Raw genomic sequence first — 21,565 nt, forward strand, 5'->3', positions numbered from 1 at the left:
TTAGAAGTGCAATGTTCCATACATCACTGTACCTAACATTTGTCTTTCTGACATTGTGTTTGGGTATGACAGTCTTAAGTACCTGTACACAAATGGAAAAACCTTCTTCTGAGTAACTTTAGACTGTAGTGCTAAGTCTTTGCAGTATGACTGCTAGTATTTACTAATGCATCACGGCAGCAGTAGGTGTAGTTAGCAGAAATGTAATAGAAATAGAATTTTTATCATCTACTTAAAAGTGACAAGACAGAGGGAAGTGCTAAAATATGCAAAAAATAGGGACAATGCAAAAGTAAAGTTTTGTTTTCTGTATCGGTTTACCAGTTAGTCCATAACACCTGAATGTAAACTTTGACTATTCTAATTCAGGTCTATTTTTCCTAAGAAAAATAGATAGAATAGGGGCTCTGGAAGACAGATACACCTTATCTTTACTTGAAACTAATTAATTGCCTTTCCTGGAAGAAATGTTGTTTCATTTTTGTTTGTTACTCAAACGTTGTTTCCTGTCAAAATGGATAGTGTTTTAGAGAATGAACTAGAATCAGGAAAGTGAGCATTTTTTGCAGAATGGAATTACCTTCCTGCCAGCCATAGGAGCCGGTATCTTTTTGCTTTCCTTGTCCCTGGTTCAGTCACACACAGATGAAGGGACTTGGATCCTACTCCTACCTTGGCTGAAGCCTGTTATTCGACAGAGGGCTTTTGATATGCTCCCTGAGCAGCATTACAGTGTTGACAGCACATGAGCATATTGTAATCCTCCAGTCTCTTCTCCTGAAATACTTTGACCTTAATTGTTCTATATCAGATGATGTATTTTAAACTTTAAGAAGAAGTTTAGCCAAAGTCCTTGACTTACCTGAATTCTTCTGATAAAGGAACGTACTGGCAGTTTTTATAAAAATTCAGTTGTGATTTACTCTAGTCTTTTTTGCTAGTATGCTTCCATCCATTTCCAGTCTTAAGGCCCATCAATTTAGAATACTTTTTTTCTCTTGGGGAATCAGAATATTCTGTTATCTGGGCTCAGTTTTACGCTTGGTGAAAGTATGAACTAACACGTGCTTTTTCATTCCATATATACTGAAATTTTTAGTTCCAGAGCTGCTTCAGCATGCCATTCAGCTCATGAATTTGTCCAAGTTACAATTTTCTTAATAAAGAAAACTGTCAAATGTTATAAACAAGGAGGAGTCCCAATCCACCAAATGAAATCTAAAAGTGAGAGATCCTTTGCAATTATTTCAGCTGAAGGGAGCTTTGTGGCAAATGCAAATTAAACCAAGCTTTTCTGGGATAGTGTGAAGCTATTCACAGTTGCGTCCCAATTACATTTTATTTGAGGCTTTTCCCCATAGAAAATAGTAATTTTTTTTCCTTGAAATATCTGTAAGTTATAAAACTTTGTCTATCATAGTGCTTGAAAGTTTTTAAATGGAAAAACATGTTTGGCATCTGAAATCTCTTGAAAGGAAATCAAAGCTTTTTATTGAAGATTGTTAGTCTCTTTCTGTGTTTCAAAGTTCAATAATTTTGAAGAGAACAAACTAAACTTGAGTTTTTTGGATTTTTTTTTTCCTTAAGTGAGCAGTACCAGTAAGAAGAGAGTTGTTGTGTCATGAAATTGCTAGGTCTTTTTCCTCTAGGTTTTCAAGAAATGTTCGAGAGGTGGGGAATGTAATTAAAATCTTATTCTCCCTTTGGCTGCATTTTTAATCTTGAATTCAAACCCTCACACAGCATAATAGAGCTTTGCTTTAGGGTGTTTTATACCTCTATCAAAGTGACTGAAGTAATTAGTATTTTATACATTTGGTAAGTATTTTGTCACTGGAAGCACCAGTGCAGGTGAATGATAATGGTTTGAAGCTCAGGCAGTGACAGGACCCTAAATGAGAATGTCACCTTTTAATCAAGAGCACTTGGAGTCTATGGTATTGAAATGCCCTACAGAGAGCATAGAAAAGCCATCCATCACCTTGTGACAGTCCAATCTTTTAGTGCATGAGTAAAATTTTATTCAGCCTTTCTAAGGCAGTTGGAATGTAAGATGTTTTAACTCACCTCAAAACAGCAGTGTAAAAGTTCGAAAGCATAATGTACAGATTGCTTTCTGGACAACATATGTGTCTATGTATTATCTTTATTTATTTAGATTGCAATTGAAACATCTTCCGTGTCCTGCTTCAGACACCTCCCCCCTCCCTCTTACACACCCAACAGGCAAGATTATTTCTAAATTTTAGTCATATGTTTGGAGCTAATTTGCATACTTGATTAACTCTTGATGCTCAGCGGAAATACTCAGCAAGCTAGAGAGAAAGAACTGCTGCTTTAGGAAGAGCAGATTTTCTAAGTCTTCAACAGAAAAGTAGTTTGACACGTGACTCAGAAGTCCTCTAGGGAATGCTTAGAAGAAGCTGAAGTGACATGTACTTGGAATTATAAACTATTATTGTAATAATTCAACAATGTAATTGCAAGCTTTGTGGTGTTATGTTTGTTTTTAAGAACCCTCCTTCAGCTTTCTTTATAAGTGAAAGCAGCAGCAGCATCAAGTATTTTTGTTGTCGGGCATTTGGGAAATTTTCTTTTGATGTCAATGGAAGCAGAAGCCTGTACCAGGAACCTTGTCTTTTAAGATGAGTTGGCAATGTTGAAGCCCATTGACTTAAATGGATTTACTCCCAATTTACACTGTATGCATGACTGTCTTGCCCACCCTACTAGCTGCTTGAAATCAAGGACATTGATCTGCACTGTACTTAATACTTGTTTTCAGCTGGCTACTACTCAGTTTTTTTGTTTAGTAAATCGAGTTTTTCAGTACCCTGTGGAACAAGATCTGCTGTGAATATGCAAGATTAGGTTTTTTTCCTTCCTGGCATTTGAACATTTTCAAGCTGAAATATTTTTTGCCCTATGTCAAAATAAGGTAGGACCTTCTGTGAAGGGAGAATCTTCCTAAAATGCTACCAGGTACCAGAGTGCTGAGAGAGAAAAGGCTGGGGAAATTGTATTAGGCTTCATTTTTGTGAGTGGAAAGGAAGGGGCAAAAAAGTTCTTCCTGCTGAATCCAAGAACCAGTAAAATGCAACCAGATGGTTAAGACATGTTTATACATGTTACTGAATAAGTCTTTCCAGCAAACCTTTCTGTCATGGACGTGGAGAGAGTTAATCTTGTTCAAGACAGTGCTATTTCTTCAGTTTTACATGGTTATTGAATCTTGAGTGAGTTTGCTTTCAGAAATGCACTATGCTAATAACGTTGGTGATGAGAAATTTTTTAGCTATCATTTTAACTTGAGCTTAAGCATGTCTAATTCTGACACCTTTCTCTGTGAATTGTTCTCAGCAGTGTAAAGAGCTGCATTTTTGTCTGCCAGAGTGTACATGTTCAATTTTTAATGGCTCCTGTCATGTCATCATGCAAAGTTAAATAAATTAAATACTCAGAATGTGCAAGAGCCTGTGCCAAGCTTGTTATACAGTGAGAGCTAATATATTAATCAAACAGCTTAATATATGTTCCAGTATGAGCAGTATTAGCTGGGACTCTGTTAAATAGCTGACATTCAAAGTCTACTCCCAATTTTGAAAAGTCTGCTTGTATCATCGCTGCTGTCATCAAGTGACATTCGTGCTCTGTTTCCGCATGGCATTCTCACTCACTGTAATTGGTTGCTAGTGAAAATACAGGTATTATCCATCTATTTTATAAATTACCATTTTGTTCCCTGGCTGTATGCCACAGCTTCATCAGGATGTTACAGAACTTACACATAGCTAAAAGCTGAGTAAGTTGCTACAAGTTGGATATTGCTGCTTTAGAAGTAACCTACTACAGGAATAATTAGACATATACAATCATTGAGGCTGAGTAAAAAAAAAACTGCATCAATGAAACTGAGAATGTCATTGCAGTATTATTGTGATTATGCAAATCAGCTGCCAAAAGTAAGTAAAACTAATTTAAACTATTTACTGAACTTCACGTACAAAGATTGGAGACAAGTGGGTTCCTCAGCAAGCCAAACTGGGTGCTTGGGGCAAAGTTATCACCAAGTGTGAGGGCTTAATTTAGAACCAGACCCCTCTTATTACTTATTTTTAAATAGTGACGTACAAGCCCCTAGTCATCACTGTAAGACAAAGCCAGAGTATGATACTCTGAAATACTGAACACAGAAGCAAAACCAAACTAAAAAAACTACATATGTAATCACCTTCATCTACAATTGCTGTACTCAATATAGTGTTAAAACTGACTAACGAATGAATGATTTGCAGAAAACAAAACAGACAGAGGAAATCAATGTTTACAGTATTGTTTTTGCTCCCTTGAACTAGAAACTCCCTTTCCAGTTCCTACGGAATTTATTTATGCATTTAAGTTTTGCTTTACCAACACACTGTTCCGTTTACCTTCTATTTTTGAGTTCTGTTTTACCATCTAAAACTAACATCTAGCGAAAATGGCCACTGACAATCGTAGTGTACTTTCAGTGATGTGACAATCCATTTTTTTTCTAAGCCATGACATGCATGGTATGCAGTGATAGGATGCCAGAAATGTACAAATTTACATCTTTGACTTTTATGTTTCATATTTTTTTATGTTTTTTACACTTCGTAAAATCCTGTTAGTCTAAAATAATGAAAAATATTATAGAATATAATCCAAAAGTAAATAGGTAAGAAATGTATTTCAGCATGTATCAGTTATTCTGTTATGCAGTTTTAATCCTTGCTGGGGCGGAGGTGGTGGTGGTGGAGGGGATGATGATTCAGACAAGCACTTTCATAATAAGCTAATTCCACTCGGTATTTAGTCCCATCACAGACACCCATCCCAAACCCCACAATGCTGATTCTACCTAGAAATAGCCAAAACAAAGAATTTAGCTTCCATGGTCTACAAGTTTTGCTTGTCCTCTCCCTAAATAAAACCAGACAGATGGAGCAATCTTTAGAAATCATGCGAAAACCAATACATCTGCGGTAGGGAATTTGGAACAGAATATGTTGAAAAAATTAATAGATCTACCAAAACCTAAGATTGAACATAGTATATGCATAGGCAGCTTCCCAATGTGTGTTTTCTCCCAGTACAGACAGCATATACAGTAGGGTCCAAAATAGGCTCATTCCTGGGGTTTGGCTTTATTCAAAAGAAACCAGTGTTAAGGTAGCAAAACTTAGCTCAGGTCTCTTCCCCAGACTCGGCTGCTCTTATAACAAACCTCTTAGGACTCCCAAGTGTTTGCTGCAGGTCTTTGCTCTCTCTCGTATTTTTGCTGTCTCCTAACCAAGTGAAGTCCTCAGCCAGCTTCCTCACTCGGCGACTGTCACCCAGTCCCAGTACGTAACAGGGAGGATAGTGTCTCAGCCAGCTGGGATGCACTGAATACTCGATAGATGGTCCTGTGAACAAAATGCCAAAATGAAGCAGCACCTCTCACTATTGCTCCCATCCATCCCAAGAAGGATAGAGGTTGCCAACCTGTCACACTGTGGTTGTAGTTAAAATTCAGCTAAGCACATAAACACAACTTTATAGAGGGAAAAAAATTGCACAAGTGGTCCTACAACAAGCCTTTGACCCGCTGCCTACAACTTTTAAAGCATGCCACTCCAGTCAAGGTTGGTCTACGCCTGGCTAAGGATGATGCAGGGAGGAGGAGGAGGAGGACAGAGGGAGGTAACATGAGAAGTGGTGGCAGCCTGGATTTCTGTGGAGGTTAACAGCCAGAGGAAGAGTCGATGGGAAAGGATGAATGTAGTTACTGATGGCTTAGCTACAGTCTCTACTGTAGTGTTTTTATTGTTATTTGGGGTAAAACTAGCATAAGCATGTTCAGCTGTACTGAAATCACACCTTCATTTGTCAGTGCAGATGTACCCTGTAAATGTAAAGGCACTCCAAAGTCTTTGTTATAATCTTCAACAGCCTGTATGTGGAGGAATACAGACTGCTTAGTGACTATTCTAGCACAAATTCCCTGTAGCCCTAGTTACAGAAACCACCATTTAAAAGACACAATTTAGTTATAAAGTGCACATTAAAAGCAGCTTCACTGTCTCTCTCCTTGAAGTGTACATTGAGCTCCCCATAAAGGACGTCTACATTACAAGATCAGTTAAAAAAAAGCTTTAAAGAAGCTATCAAGAGTTTCAGCCCATGGTTACACTTTCTTTCTAGCCCTACTGCAAAGCATTTGGGATTATCCTAGGATGCTGGGGTGAGGGAGCTAGCTAAGAGACTGGCTGGCTAGAGAAAATGTGCTGGGCACCGGTTGTGAATTTGGCAGGAAGGGGAAGTTACCCCACACGTGACTTCGGGTTACAGCACACATTGAGCAGTACATGTTTCCCGGTGACAGGTGCTTCCTCACTGTGCTCACAAGACCGCCGTCACTTCATGGGACTACAAAGGGGATTTGAATTCATTCCTGTTTGTTTGCCCCAACACATGACAGTGAAGAATGAACTACCTTCCAAACTAAACGACCAAGCAAACAAGCACACTTGGGAGAGATTTGTTCAACTAATGTTAAAAGTTAAAGATTGCTGTACAGTAATTGTTCACTGAGGAATCTTCTTTCAGGCTGTAAATAATGTGTTGTATTATCACTGTATTAATCACTTTCAGGAAACATGGGTTTTGCAGTACAAAGGTAGATCCATATGGGTTAAAATTCATTTGGCATCTCTCCCCCGCCTTTAAAAAAACTTCCAAAAAACAAACCTGAAACATTAAATGATGTTTCTTGTGCTTTAAATCCTGGCATTTTAAAACATAGGCTGGAGAGGTTTGTAGATTGTTGAGAGACTTTCAGTTTGTGGCTGAAAAAGTGCTGAGGATATCAGCTGAGACTTGTGCAGGCTGCATGGAAAGAGCATTTCAAAGCTTTGTACTTGCTGGAGTTCACTCCTCTGTGCAGTAGCACATTGTTCTGGAAGCAGTGCTTCTACTCAGCTCTTTAATGTTTTTCCAGAAAGAAAAGCACATTAGCTGAGTATCTCTCTTTGATAGTGCTACTGGTAAAAAAATCAGAATTGTCATATAAGCAAGGCTGAGTGAGGGAACTGGCATGCCTCTACAGTGTAGCTTTATCTCAGTTCCCAGCATTTAACTGGGATCATAGTACTCAGTCCTGTTTGCTTCCCAGCCTATCACAGGGCTCTGAAATCATGGTATCAATCACATACCACTATGGTATGCAAGCTGCTGTACAGTCCTGCACAGCAGCCTGCACTCTTTGCCTTGGAGAGGAAACCACTGCTCTCAAATTGTCCATGACAGCTCCAGAAGCTCCTGCTGGCGTTACGTCTCGGTGGGACTGGAGGATGGCTTGGGTGTCCACATGGCCCAGAAAAGCAGCAGCTGCTGCTCCAGATCCTGCTGCCTCTGCCACTGTGCAAGGGATACCAGCACAAACAAAATTAACATCTGGCCTGTAACATGAGTTATCCCGACTCTTAGCAGCACTAATACCTGAAATCCCTTAGGGGTTGGTCCGGAAAAGAAACGACGTGTAGAATTTACATTTAGGAATTGTCTTGCCAGGAACAGTTCCTTACTTTCCTTGCCAATGAGACAGCAAGATTAGCACTGAATCCACACAGAAAAACCCACTGAAGACAGTGAGTGTAATCTGTAAATGTATCCAGCTGCAGAAATTAAGGGCTATATGTATAAGGAAGCTTCTTCCCCTTTAGTGGTAAATGATTTTTAATTTGCTCCATCTGAAAATACTAGATGCTGTTTTGAGGTATGGTTGAAATGCTACTCAAAACCTGTTTCATAAACAACAGAATACTTAGGAGAAGATTGCTGAAGGGGCAAAAGTGATAAAGTAATTAATAAATAACTGTAGGATTGGATTTAAAACCAACCAAATGGTACCAAATAAAAGGCGAGAACACTTTGAAGAATAACTGCGAGTGCCGATTCCTCCACTTACAGAATTTACATGGATAATGAGCAGTGTCAGAGATACTTTATTAATCAAAAATAATCTTGTACCTCAAGCCTTGTCTTTCTCAAGATTGACTTTAATGTTTGCTGCTGAAATCCAAAGGGGTGGAAGCGTGCGTGTGCAAGAATATAGTTTGAAACCTCGCAACTCACTGTATAAAGCCGCTTTACTCAGCATTGCTCAAGATGTCATCTTCTCTACTCACTGCCACATAATGCACATGTTTCTGAACATCCGTCTGTATTTTTAGTGTTTCTGTGACAGTCACTGCCTTTTAATGTTGTCCTCAGCAAGGGAAGAACCAAGTTTAAGCTACAGACTTCAATGCTGCTTCCACTGATGTTATTTTGGCAGTATCCCCTGTACTAGGAGCTTACAGAGGACTGACTCTGGTTTTGAAAGTAGATCATCTCTATTCATATATTTTAATAAGACTCTAGAAACGTGACTATTTTACTTGAATGCTTCTTTATACCATACTTTGAATATTTAAGACCTCTCTTTGCTATGTTAAAAATAGGCACTGGTGAATAACTGATGTATTTCCCCAAAGAAGAGTTCAACTTGCCTGGTTCCTAACCCTGCAATTACTTATGCATGTAGTTAAGAATACAAACACTTCGCTTGTAATCACATGGAGAAGGACAGAATCATGGCCTTTGCTATATAGCCTGTTTCTAGAGGTACTTCCATAATTCACTAATAACAATGATCCTTTTTTTCTCCTACTTAAGAGAGTATTGTGTCAACACAGAAGGTTTTGCAGTGCAGGTTTTCAGAGGAAAACTTTTTTTTTTTTGTTCTAAGTATTATCTGTCTGAAGGTAAAGAAACATTTTAACCACCTATTCAGTAAATATTGATTTAGCTTTTTGTTCTTCAAGAAAAAAGAATCGAGGTATGAAATCCTATTGATTGAACTGCCAAACACAATGGCAAAATTCTCATTGGCTTCAGTATGGATCAGGATTTTGTGAGGAACATTTATGTACGTAGCGTGGGCTAGTTCTGGTAGTGTGGAGACTTACAGGGCGCTCGCAAAATAAAAAACCAACATGGACTCAGCCATGCAGAACTATCAGAAATTTAGACTGCCGCACAACTTTTTTACCTTTCCAATCACATCACACGCACACCTTCTCCAACTGCTCTTCCTGCTAAATAAATAAACCATAAAAAAAAGCCTAGAAAACACCCATCTAGTACCAATGTAGATTTTGTGAGGGTTGTATATTAAAATAATATATAAAATGAAATCTTTTTTTCCCCTCAATCCTCACTCAGGTATGATTGAAGCCAAATATGGAGAATAAACTGATTAATCAATTCTTCTTTAGAACCTTGACAATAAACTTTTTTGTAAATTTTACATATTCCTGTTAATGCTCTAATACTGAACATTCTGAAACAAATCCAATGTACATTTCTGCTGTTTCTGGGTTCACTTGCTGTCTTGCACTTTACAGAGATGGCTTTCATTAATACTGAAATAAACCCGATGCTGTTTTTACTCAGTAGGCTTTGGCTGCTCTATTCCCCTCCTCGCCTTTATGTGTCAGTTGTAAATTGCTTGACAAATACTCTGTTTCATGCTTCTCCACTTCTGGCATGCAACATCTTTAAAGATTCAAAAGAGATAGAAAGGCTAAAAAGGAAACAGGTAGGTAGTGCAGCAGACAGCTCTGTCTCCAGTTAAACTTGCTCAGAGTAACAAGCAGTAAGATTGTATTTTTCCTTCAGAGTGCAGGTGGAGAGGCCATGAATGAAAACAAATTTCTGAACACAGACTCCAGCACAGGATCAGTGGAAACAACTGTCAAGCCGTTACCATTTAAAGATCCAAACTTCATCGTAAGTATATTATTTTAACAATTTGAAATTCTAAACTCTTCAAATAAAACATTAACTAGGATTCTATTTAAACATATTGCTAATGTAAATATTAAGAAAGTCAGCTTAACAGCCAAATAAAAGGTTGGCAATTTTTAAGAAATTCACCTCAAGTCCATGCCACACTATGGTCCAAAGTGCACACTATATTATAGCATGAAAATGGCATTGGTCCAGAGGCAGAACTATTATATTGTATTCTGGAACAGAGTCAGAAAACCTGCTAGATTAAGGTAAGTGCAGAAGTTTTATGGTGTGGTATCTCGCAAACTACCACATCTAGAGAGGAATAATTTATACCGCTGTGAATGTAGAATCCCATCTCCCAGTTCCTAGCCAAGGCAGGCTGAAAAACAATTGAACTAGAAATCAGCCAGAGAGTCATTAGCAACTGGCATTTTGCTCCTCTCCCGGTCCCTGAAACTCTAACAGACCTGTGGTGTCTGTTCTTCCAGTAATTGCTAGATTTAGAAGCAAACGCTCTGTGAGGTTTAAATTGGGGGAGAAGGTGGAGGAAAACTGCAGCTAGTAATGCTGTCACTGCTGGGTTTGTTTTTAGTATCTTTTTATCTTGCTGTGCCAGGGCCAACTCATTGGCACGCTGTACAAATGCTTTCTAGGCAAGCAAACTTCTCAGACTGCTGGTCCTAAGCCAGCTGTGGTGGGTTGAGCCTGGCTGGATGCCAGGCGCCCACCAAAGCCGCTCTATCACTCCCCTTCTCAGCTGGACAGGGGAGAGAAAATATAATGAAAAGCTTGTGGGTCGAGATAAGGACAGGGGGATCACTCAGCAATTACCATCATCGGCAAAACAGACTTAACTTGGGAAAAAAATTAATTTCATATATTACCAATCACATCAGAGTAGGATAAAGAGAAATAAAAAGTAAATCTTAAAACACCTTCCCCACCTCTCCCCTCTTCCTGGGCTCAACTTCACTCACGATTTCTCTACCTGCTCCCCACCAGCAGCGCAGGGGGATGGGGAATGGGGGCTGCGGTCAGTTCATCACACGTCATCTCTGCTGCTTCTTCCTCCTCAGGGGAGGACTCCTCACACTCTTCCCCTGCTCCAGCGTGGGGTCCCTCCCACGGCAGACAGTCCTCCACCAACTTCTCCAGCGTGGGCCCTTCCCACGGGCTGCAGTTCTTCACAAACTGCTCCAGCGTGGGTCCCTTCCACGGGGTGCAGCCCTTCAGGAGCAGACTGCTCCAGCGTGGGTCCCCCACGGGGTCACAAGTCCTGCCCGCAAACCTGCTCCAGCCTGGGCTCCTCTCTCCATGGGTCCACAGGTCCTGCCAGGAGCCTGCTCCAGTGCAGGCTTCCCATGGGGTCACAGCCTCCTTCGGGCACATCCCCCTGCTCCGGCGTGGGGCCCTCCCCGGGCTGCAGGTGGATATCTGCTCCACCGTGGGCCTCCATGGGCTGCAGGGGCACAGCTGCCTCACCATGGGCTGCACCAGGGGCTGCAGGGGAATCTCTGCTCCGGTGCCTGGAGCACCTCCTGCCCCTCCTTCTTCACTGACCTTGGTGTCTGCAGAGTTGTGCCTCTCACATGTTCTCGCTCCTCACTCCAGCTGCAGTTGCACAGGTGTTTTTTTCCCCCTTCTTAAATGTGTTATCCCAGAGGTGCTACCACTGTCACTGATGGGCTCGGCCTTGGCCAGCGGTGGGTCCATCTTGGAGCCGGCTGGCATTGGCTCTATCGGACATAGGGGAAGCTTCTAGCAGCTTCTCACAGAAGCCACCCCTGTAGCACCCCCCGCTACCAAAATCTTGGCACAAAAACCCAATACACCAGTACTTAGAAAGAAGGATTTTTATCCCAGATATAATTCTGTATGAATAAGATACAATATCCCACAGCATAAAACCTGAGTAATTGGGCATTGCACAGCTCACTAAGCACAGATTTGGCAGGGGGTATAAAATTAATCTCTGACTTGCAAGTTGCTCTATGTCTGCTTTGCAGACGATGTCTGGCATGAGCGTGCAAACGACTGTATACTTTGCTCACTCTAATCCTCCGGTGACCACCAGGATCGCTGAGAAATGGGGCTTATTGGAAAAGCTCCATTTGCGCCCAGAGGCATTCCACGTAGCTTCCATATAGGATTTAAATAGCCATGAGGCCTTGTGCTTATCCTTCAGTTCTCAGAGGGACGTCACCATTTCCAAAGAGGCAATACTAATGTCTGCATGCTTGAAATAATGAATGTACTGGGCCTTTGGCAACTGCTGCAGAAATAATAGGCAGTTTTAATAAAAACATGAAATTATCCTCCCCGATACAGTAACTAATTTGAGAAGAAACGTATTGAGTTTTGAACCATTAGCTCACTGCACAGGATAGACTTAAAAGCAGAGAAGAAGGAAGAAAGCACCTTTTTCTAAACTTCCTGAATGGAATTGGCATCCCTTGCAATGGCAAAGGGGAAGAAGACCTTCTGACAATTGTGTAGAGCAATGAACAGCTCCACCTGTCCTAGCTCCAGCTTTCCCTGAACTTCACTACTGCAGAGGTAGCTTGGTTCATTTGCCCTTGGCAGTCATTGCCTTTTGATTGTAGGTATGTGAGGTGATAGCCCCATTTCTAGGAGGCACAAGTTCATATAAACCCAATAGTTGCTTTTGAGAAACCAGATTACTGAAAAAAAAAATCATTATGCAACGATTTAGGGGAAAATTCATGTAATGAATTTGAATAAGTAATGTGGTAGTACATCTATTTTCATCTCATATTCCAGCAGTCTCTATTTTACAATGATCTCTAGATTACTAAGGTGTTACTCTCAGAGGAAACATTTGCATGTGCTTTCTATATTGGATATCCATTGCCAAAAACCCGATACATCATCAGCTCATGAGCATCTTTTCTGAATATATCTTACATCTACAGAAAAAAGCTTTCTCACGGAATCCTTCTTCCTATCATTCTCAGCAATTTAACAGGCTGATTTATAAACCAATCACAGCAGAAGTGTGTTTGCAGAACTTTGCTGAGTTTTGATGAGACTGATGTGGCAGGTAGCAATTATTAACAGAAATAACAACAACTCCCCAATTGTAAGAACATTTTCTTTTCTGAAGTAAAGCTGTAAATCTGTGTCCTTTGATCATTTAGAAGTAGTACAGTATGTTGTGCAGCTTCTGTCTCTGGAGGGACATAAATAAATTACTCTGTAGCAGTCACATTTGATAACTGAAACTACCATTATAGTACCTGTGGCAAGCCTTCCATTAGTGTACCTTTCAAAATGCAAAATTGTCTTGGCAGCCAACATTCTATTTATTATTCTTTTTCTATTCTTCTGTCTTCTATCCTTTGAAAGAAAAATAAAATTTCCAGAAAGTTTCTCTTAGTATTCATTACATTTTGCAAGATCAGTTGTGTTTTCTACAGTCACGGATAATTTACAAGAGCTAGAGCTGCACCTGTAATATGCCATAAAAAGGAGAGAGAAAATGTAGCTGTGTAATCACAATTTTCGACACAACTTGATAGTAATAAGTTCTAATACGATGAGAAGTACATACAGTATCCTGTAATCTCAGGCTAAACCTAACCACATTGATTTTCTATTTCCATGTAAAAACCAGATTTTCATTTCCTTCAGTTAATCCTAAACATAGTAGCTTTGACACAGTCCAAAAAGCTTTGTTTTTCTTGCAGCCAAGGTTAAAGTGTACAGTATATTAGCCTGCTGATGAAATAAGTGAGGATAACAAATAGATCATGACAAGATGAGAAGTATCAGAAAGACTATGAAATAGAAGTGTCACACTCTGAAATAGTATTCTTTATTTATTTTTTCTCTAAACACCATATTTTTAATTCTAGCACTCCGGCATTGGTGGAGCAGCAGCTGGCAAGAAGAACAGAACTTGGAAGAACCTAAAACAAATTCTTGCTTCCGAAAGGGCATTGCCATGGCAACTAAATGATCCTAGCTGTAAGCTGCTTAGACACTTTGCATGTATTTATAAATAATAAAATCCACACAAATATCTTTCTTTAAAACAAACCTAAATTATTTCATCAGTGCGTACAGTATCCCCCTTGAACAGGGTCCAGTAGCACTTTTAAGACTAGTCCAATCACACTTGCCAACCCTAAGTGGAAAGTAGGGGGAAGCAAATAATTTGGAGTATTGTGAGAAAGTTCAAATACATTTGGGGATAGAGTTTAATAAAGGAAATTTATATATCCGAACCAGGTCAGAAACGCCTTATTCCCATCAGGTTTTTGTCACCTCTTCACTGCTGAGGAGCCTCCTCCTCTGCATAAAGCCCAAGTGTCTTTTGACAGCTTCTGACTGCTTGATTAGCTATATTTGAACTCTTTTCAAATACATTCTGCTAAGCCACATACCTGCAGTAGCTTAGACCTCAGCCCAAGCTTCCTATCCAGCTCCTTGTCCTAGATTCTTGGGAAATTTAAATCCTACATCCCTTATTTCTGCACAGCTGAAACTACACTATTAGCAGTTCTGATTGCAGCTAGCCGGTGCTCATCTACAGGAGCAGAGTTACAGCAGTGGTCTTAATCTAGATATACTTCAAGTCTACTCATAAAGTAGGATAATATTGAACGTAGCTGAAGACAGAATGTGATCCTCAGATTTTACTTAAGCAAGTGGAGGCATCTCAGAATTGAGCAGATGCGTATACTTTTTGTCAGAGTTGGTACTTTATCCAAAAATAGCTTGCCATTTTTTGAAGTGTTTTAGACGCAACTGTTATAGGAAAATGCAGACTACTGTGTGTTCCTGGCTATTGTAACTGACAATCTGCTGATATTGCTATTTCTAATACGTTCTATTTGCAACGGTAAATTTACAGGCTTTTTTTTAAGAAGGTGGGAAAAGAAATTCAGTTGCATATTTAAAACCAGCTGTCTGTGGCATTAGTGTCTTTTGAATTATGAGATGATGAGTTAGAAATTTGATATGCGTGGAGCATTTGAATTGATCATAGCATCTGAATGAGGTGCAAGGGGCATCAGGAAGGAGGAAAGAAATGAGTCAGGTACAAGATATTTTTGTAAACATCCAAAATTGGGGATTTAACTACTTAAACATACCAACTGTATGTTAAAAATGTTTATGAATGAGAGTTGTTATCTAAAGGGCACCAAAGAACAGCAATTTCCATCATTTAATTTAAACATTCAGACAATTTTCTAGGTCATTGACTGGGCTTAAAGTGGTACATGCTTAAAGATTTAACTGATTTGAAAGATTACTTTGCTTTTCTGGATTATAGTTTTTCAGAGCTGCAATCTTGAGCAATGTTTCATGGTCTTAATGTATACCACACATATGATAATGACTATTCTTTGCAAATAACTGCAAGGGAATTCATTAAGACTTGAAAGAAACCAACACATTTCAGATAGCTGTCTTGCATTTTTCCTTTTGGGGAGGGCAGTTCTGCTTACTGAACTCTTATTTAGAGAGGTGAGCAAAATCAGGCTGTTTATAGTGCTAACAGGCTAAATGTTTTCACAGGTAATCCTGCTTCCTATTTCTTTGCCTTAGTGCTGCTAGTTAATAGAGACCTCAGAAAGTAAAGGCAGCACTTTAAAGAAGTATTTTTACCTATTTACATTTTTGGGTTTGCATTTCAAAATATATATAGCACACTGAATTTATCCCTTTGTTTTTCTCTAGATTTTAATATTGATGCTCCTCCTTCCTTTAAGCCTGCCAAGAAATACTCGGACATTTCAGGACTTCCGGTAATATTTTATTTTATTTTTCTCTTCAAAACTGGCATCTCGCTTTCCACAATGAAATAAAGCTGGTGCATGCTTTTGTAAAAGCTCTACTTGCTCTACTTGCTGAGGTTCCTGTTCAGCGTTGCGCTTAATAGTTGTCCAGTGGCTTAGGGCCAAACCCCAAATACTGTCACTACCTGACAAAATCCTTAGGTTGTTAATAGAAGTCCGGACAGATTAAATACCTTGTCCAGCTAAGTGGCTCCTATCACACCACTCTCCCAGCTGTAGAGTCTGCATTGGTCCCCATAATTTCTGATTCTTTAGATTGTTACAGTGAAAACTGGTGGCCCACAGTTTCCGTGACTCCTAACTTCGCCAAGCTTTAACCACACAGACTGAAACTTTCCATGCTGAGTGTTTGCCTGAGGCCAATTTTTTTCATTGTATCTTTCAGAGAAAGTTTCAAAAAGATGGCTCAGCAATTTCCAAGAATGAAATTAGGCAAAATTATATTGATTGGCCCAGGTTAAAAAAAAAAAAAAAATTGTTACCATTACTTGCAAACTTTCCCTCAAACAAATCAGCCTGAGATAGACACTTGGCATGGACTTTTGAGCATTTCAAATACCCCCATGCTTCAGAGCTGAAACTTGGAGTTTGGCAGATGTATAGCCTGTATGTCACAGATGGGCTCTTTTACATGGTTTTATTAAAGAAAAAAGAAAAGGGAAAAAAAACCCTCCACATTTGACATAGATACAGTTTGCACATGCTCCAAAAAGTCTCAGTAGTTACAATTTGGCACCTGAATTCCCCAGAGATTCTGTTGGCACAAAGCAGGAGTAAAGTCATTGAATTCTGCCCAACAAAGATTTTCTATCTGCTGCTGACACTGTTCTATGTGACATGAATAAATTTACTTAAAACAAAACAGGTGTTAGTAACAGCATATCTTTTCACTTTTCACCTTCAGCCCTCAGTGATTTATTTTGAAGAAGCCTACACATTCATTACAATTGAAATGAATGGGAATGTTGTATTTTGGACTAGAAAAAGGGCTAAGTAATGGCTCCACTAAGTAACTACAATAATGAAAACTTCGTAACGTCGTATAGCCTTAGACAGAATTTCTGGGTCCCTTCCCCCAGTTTAATCTGTTTCTCATCCATAGGGCACTAGCCCACCTCACAGGGCTGGTATGACCTCATAGAGATGCCTGTAAATACACACATTTGTTACATTGATGCAGGTTAACACAGCACCTTGCATTCAGGAATTAGGTGAAAGTCCCCGTTGGGAAAGAAAAAAAAAGGTGAGCACTTAATTAAGGACTGCCTTATAGGGGATACACAGTGCAAGCAATCAAAGAATAGCTATAGCGCCAACTGTAATCGTGCACATCCTACCATTTGAGTGCTTGATTTGGCAGCGTATGTTTTCTTTGACTTTTTTATTTTTTTAAGTAACACATTTAAATAAGGCACCTAGGAGGTGGCATGCTTCCAGCCTGTGCCTTTGAGCATGATTTGGAAATGGAGTGGGTTGCTCGGATCGAGGCTGGTAACCCTTGGTGTTCAAGAGGGAATGGGAAAGCAACATCTCCCTCGCAAATGATCTGGCAGACAGCAAATGGAAGAGACTGCTCACAAACCCAGGGAAAATAATTCCCTCCAGCCAGGCAGACTTACAGTCTTGTACTTGTAAGTGTATTGTTTTGATAGAATAGCAACTTGTTTCAGACAAGGAGCAGGGGTCAGTTGAATAAGGAGCTTTGCATAAGTACCCCACTCTATATAAACATGCAGTGGATGGAGGAAGCGGGGATAGGTGGACATGTGAAATAATAATGAGCAGATTTCACCAAAACAGCAAAAAATTCCATACTGGGTCACTTAATGGTGTTCATCTGTTTCCTATCCTCTCCCCTTAGAGTTGCTTTGCAAGTATTAGTAGCATTCACACCCGGCGTTATTAGTGTTGCAGCAACATCTCTGACCTGTGAGGGACTTATGTGGGGCAGATGGCATAAAGGCGTAAGTCCCTTTCACTGTCCCATCTCCAAGGAACCAAATAATGCTTTCCAGCACTGGCCTTTGATGCATTTCAAAACTAGTCAGTCGTTGCACCTATAGTGAGATGATGCAGGTTATAGATGTGAGTGAAGACAGTGCCCCTACCAGCTAAGGGTCAGTTTAGCCATAGGAAATACGAGTCTGTCTTTCAGTTCCTCATTTTTTCTTTGCCAGCTCCTCCTTTCCATCAGTGATTTATGTACTTTAACTATTCTAGCTCAGTATAAATATTCTCCTTTCTGTACGAATCCATTCAGTGCTGCTTTTGTTTCCTTTTTTTGTCTTTCCACTTTCTTTCTTATTTGCTTAATTTTCCATCCTCTAATTGCATTGTGAGTCAAGTTTCCTATTTTACCTGGCCTGCAAGGTTTCTCCAGACTATGATAAAAATACTGTGTTTAATAAAATCTTTTTTATTAAGATAACCGAGACAGCGTTTCCTTTAAATTGCTAAGCCAGAAATGTTTCATAAGAAGCACTAAATTTATTTTCAAGATCGCTTCCTAGTATGAAGATACGTGGAGTAATATAATATTTTAGAAATCTAATATAAGAAAAATATCCCTGTATTTTCTGTGTAAAATCTGAAAGCATTTGTGTAAGAATATATTTTCTATGGGAATGCTGGATTCCCCATGGAAAAAAAAAAAGTAAAATAAATTCCTTAGCATTACCCATTTGGGGAAGAATTAAATGGTCTAGCAGGTACAAAAAAAGAGAAGTGTATTAAAACAATCTCATCAGTATACCTGCAGTTATATTAAATGCCACAATTAAATTCTACTGATACTATTCTCTTTCTGTGTGTAACACAAATGGAATTAAATTTACCAATGGTCTAAGCAGAGCAGCCAATTTATATTTGTAAGGCATCCTAGAATTCAAAAGCTATTATCTACTATATTGACACTGCAGAATAAAACTTTATTTCCCAACTTGCAAGATGAGTATTTAGATATTTTAATATGCAAAACAACGTAATTTATTGCAAAGTAGATTTAAAAAAACCCCAAACGTTCAAATGTTTATATTCCTCTTCCTTTTCTGAAAATGGATCAGCCTTGTTACTATAGAAACAGATCGAGATAACTAATTTATTGTATTTGAAGAGCATGTATCTGTGGCCTTTGACTTAGTTTCTAAACATGAGGGTTTTTTTCTTTGCAAAATCACCTTACTTCACTGTTCTAATCTGTTTTAATTATTTCTGAAGTAGCAGTAAAGTTCGTTTTCAGACTGAAGTCATGGCATGAATGACTGGTTACCATACATTAGTGTGTGCAAACAGTACAGCCCAATACGAAGTATCAGAATGGTGAAGAACTGCCATAATGTTTTTAACCTAGATTGGTGTGCCACACAAATTGCAGATATTGCTTGGCTAGTTTATTACAGAATCATGCACGTTTGAAAAGCAGTCTACTTGGTTAGCTTTTTCTTAGATACATGAGGCCAGATTTGAAGTGTGAAATAAAAATAAATCTATACCTGCTGTAACCATGAAGTTACCACCAGGGATAATTTACTCCTAATGTCCTAACTGTGCTATTTGTTTGAAAATGAATTGATGGTTTGACAGTTAGCTGACTACATTTAATTAACCTTGTAGCATTTCTTTCTAAAGAAACAAGCTACAAATAACACTGAATTTTCTGCTAAGTCTTATCAGGCCAGACGATTAACTGGATTGCCACCGTGGTCAGCACATCCTTTCCAACACAAAAATGGTAGAGGGCTCTGCACTTCGACAGTATGGATGGGGGAAATGCTCCAGCTCTTCCTGGCCTTTTCTTTTTTAGTAGCAATGTCTTAAGGGATCTCAACTGCCCGTGCCTGGCAGCCTGCCACCGTCTCCTGCTAAAGAAAGGTACAGAAGACAGTTTCAGAGCCTTGGCAGGCACTTGGTAATTCAATGCTGAACGGGCAGCGATTGTCCTGGAGGCTGAAGGTGGAGAGGCGATGCCCTGAAGCCTACCGTCTTCCAGCCCGGCCTCCTGTGCTGCCCCCGAGCTCATCTGAGCTCAGGGTTTCTGTAGCAACGGCGAAGGGGAGAGGGTGGAAGGAAACTGGCACCGCTCCCAGGCACCCAGGGTCCAAATATAGCAGAGGATACAAGCGTAGCCCAGGGTTAGCTGGCCAGGCTGCTAGCCTGAAAGCAGGCGTCTGTAGCAAAGCACAACGCCGAGTTCAAATTTCTTATCAGTTCAGTCACAGAACCATAAGCTGAGACGCCCTTGCTTTAACAACCACTTTAAAGTAAATTAAAAGCTCAGTTGTATGCAGGAAGAGAAAATCAGTCCAAAGCTATCAGAGCACCCATAATTCAGCCTCTTTGTGCGTAATTTATTGGCAGCAGCCTGACTCTTTGGAGAGCTGCCGTGTGAGAAACTGCACAAGGCACAGAGTTGCTAGGGTGAGCTTAGAGAGTTGGGGAATTTCTTTTGCACTGTGTTGTGTATGAAACTATTTCAGCCCTCTGTTATGTTTAATGCATTTCTAATGTGATTTTATAGGGGCCTGTTAACTTCTCATAAGTTCTGACACGAGGAGAAAGAAAAAAGTACAAACTTTTGGTCACATGGTAGAACAGCAGTGCTGTTACTGGGAAAAGAAATTCACTATTTTGCGGTCTTGTAATTAGACACTTTTTTTAGTATTCTGTTTCGAGATGTTCTTTGAACAGTATCTCTGCCATTGTTTCTTTTTCAGGCAAATTACACAGATCCCCAGAGCAAGCTGAGATTTAGTACTATTGAAGAATTTGCCTATATTCGGATGCTCCCTTCAGATGTGGTTACTGGATACCTGGCTCTAAGGAAAGCAACAAGTATTGTTTCCTGAAGGGACCAAATATTGTTGCATATTGCTTGTGAATAGTGCTAATTTTGAGAATCATGATGGAAACTGACTGCAGGACTGAGGTTCCTTAAAACTATCCGTGGATATTTACATCTGGAAGTAGTTGATGATACACGGATTTGAAGAACATATGGATTTAATTTTGATAAATGCTGATATTTGTTAGTTTGCCAATTTGTAAGCAATTTGGTCTGGTGAACAGAATAACTTAGAACTTAAGGATATGTATCTGCACCATAATGTCTGAGTTATATTAATTTCTGTAGAGACAGGATTTCATCTCCACCCCGTGTATTTTATGTACTGCTCTGGCTCAGAAGAAACAGTCATTTGAATTAAGGAAAAGGTACGAAGATATCCCCACTTCTAAACCTGCCTTGCCAGATGCACTTGCCACTTGTCTGTGAAGAAGTTTGTCCTATCTGTAAAATGAAGCTAAAATACCTAGCAAGTGCTGCTATTCTGATGACTGTTTATGGTATTGAGCACTGTGGAAATGAACAGCTTCACACAGATATTTGTATTGAAGAACTGTCAGCATAAATAAAGTTGGATTCAAACTTGTTTTTAAAATATCCTAATGAATATGTATAACAGGATCAAATCAAATCACCAGGTAACTCTTAATCATGACACTTTGTAGTGTTTGAGTGAGTGCTTCATTTCACAACCTGACTATTCTTCTACCTTTCCTAGTTAGTACAATATTAGTACTATTTAGTACAAAAAAGTAGTAATTTCCCGGACTTTTTAAAAATGATGCTAAAAAAAGTAGGAATTCCACTGGCCAGTGGTGTTCTGACACCCAGATGGTCTTCAGCAAGGCAAGTCCTCCTACGTCAGGACACTGACCTTTGCCCCATGAGGTATCAGAAGAATAACCTATAGCAACTCCTCCCTTTAGAGGAAGGAGACTGAAGGAGAGTTTGGACTCTTACTGGGGCGGGACTGACAAGTACCTGCCAACATCAGAATGACCATGGCTTCCTGAAATGAAGTCCAGGGGCAAGGGGGCAGAGGGTTTTCTGCCCATTC

At 39.6% G+C, this 21,565-nt stretch overlaps 1 protein-coding gene across 1 annotated transcript in view; it reads left to right on the top strand.

Annotated features, from left to right (window-relative positions):
• The window catches only part of INO80C (INO80 complex subunit C), a 32,955-nt gene extending 12,361 nt beyond the window's left edge, over positions 1-20,594 (top strand). Inside the window, exons 2-5 of the mRNA XM_075706144.1 lie at positions 9,727-9,837; positions 13,719-13,830; positions 15,550-15,617; positions 20,381-20,594. Coding sequence (XP_075562259.1) covers positions 9,727-9,837; positions 13,719-13,830; positions 15,550-15,617; positions 20,381-20,512 — 423 coding nt within the window. The 3' untranslated portion in view covers positions 20,513-20,594. The remainder of the gene's footprint in view (positions 1-9,726; positions 9,838-13,718; positions 13,831-15,549; positions 15,618-20,380) is intronic.
• Positions 20,595-21,565: the final 971 nt, after the last annotated feature.

Source organism: Pelecanus crispus, chromosome 2 (assembly GCF_030463565.1).
Source record: "Pelecanus crispus isolate bPelCri1 chromosome 2, bPelCri1.pri, whole genome shotgun sequence".
Classification (NCBI taxonomy): Eukaryota; Metazoa; Chordata; class Aves; order Pelecaniformes; family Pelecanidae; genus Pelecanus; species Pelecanus crispus.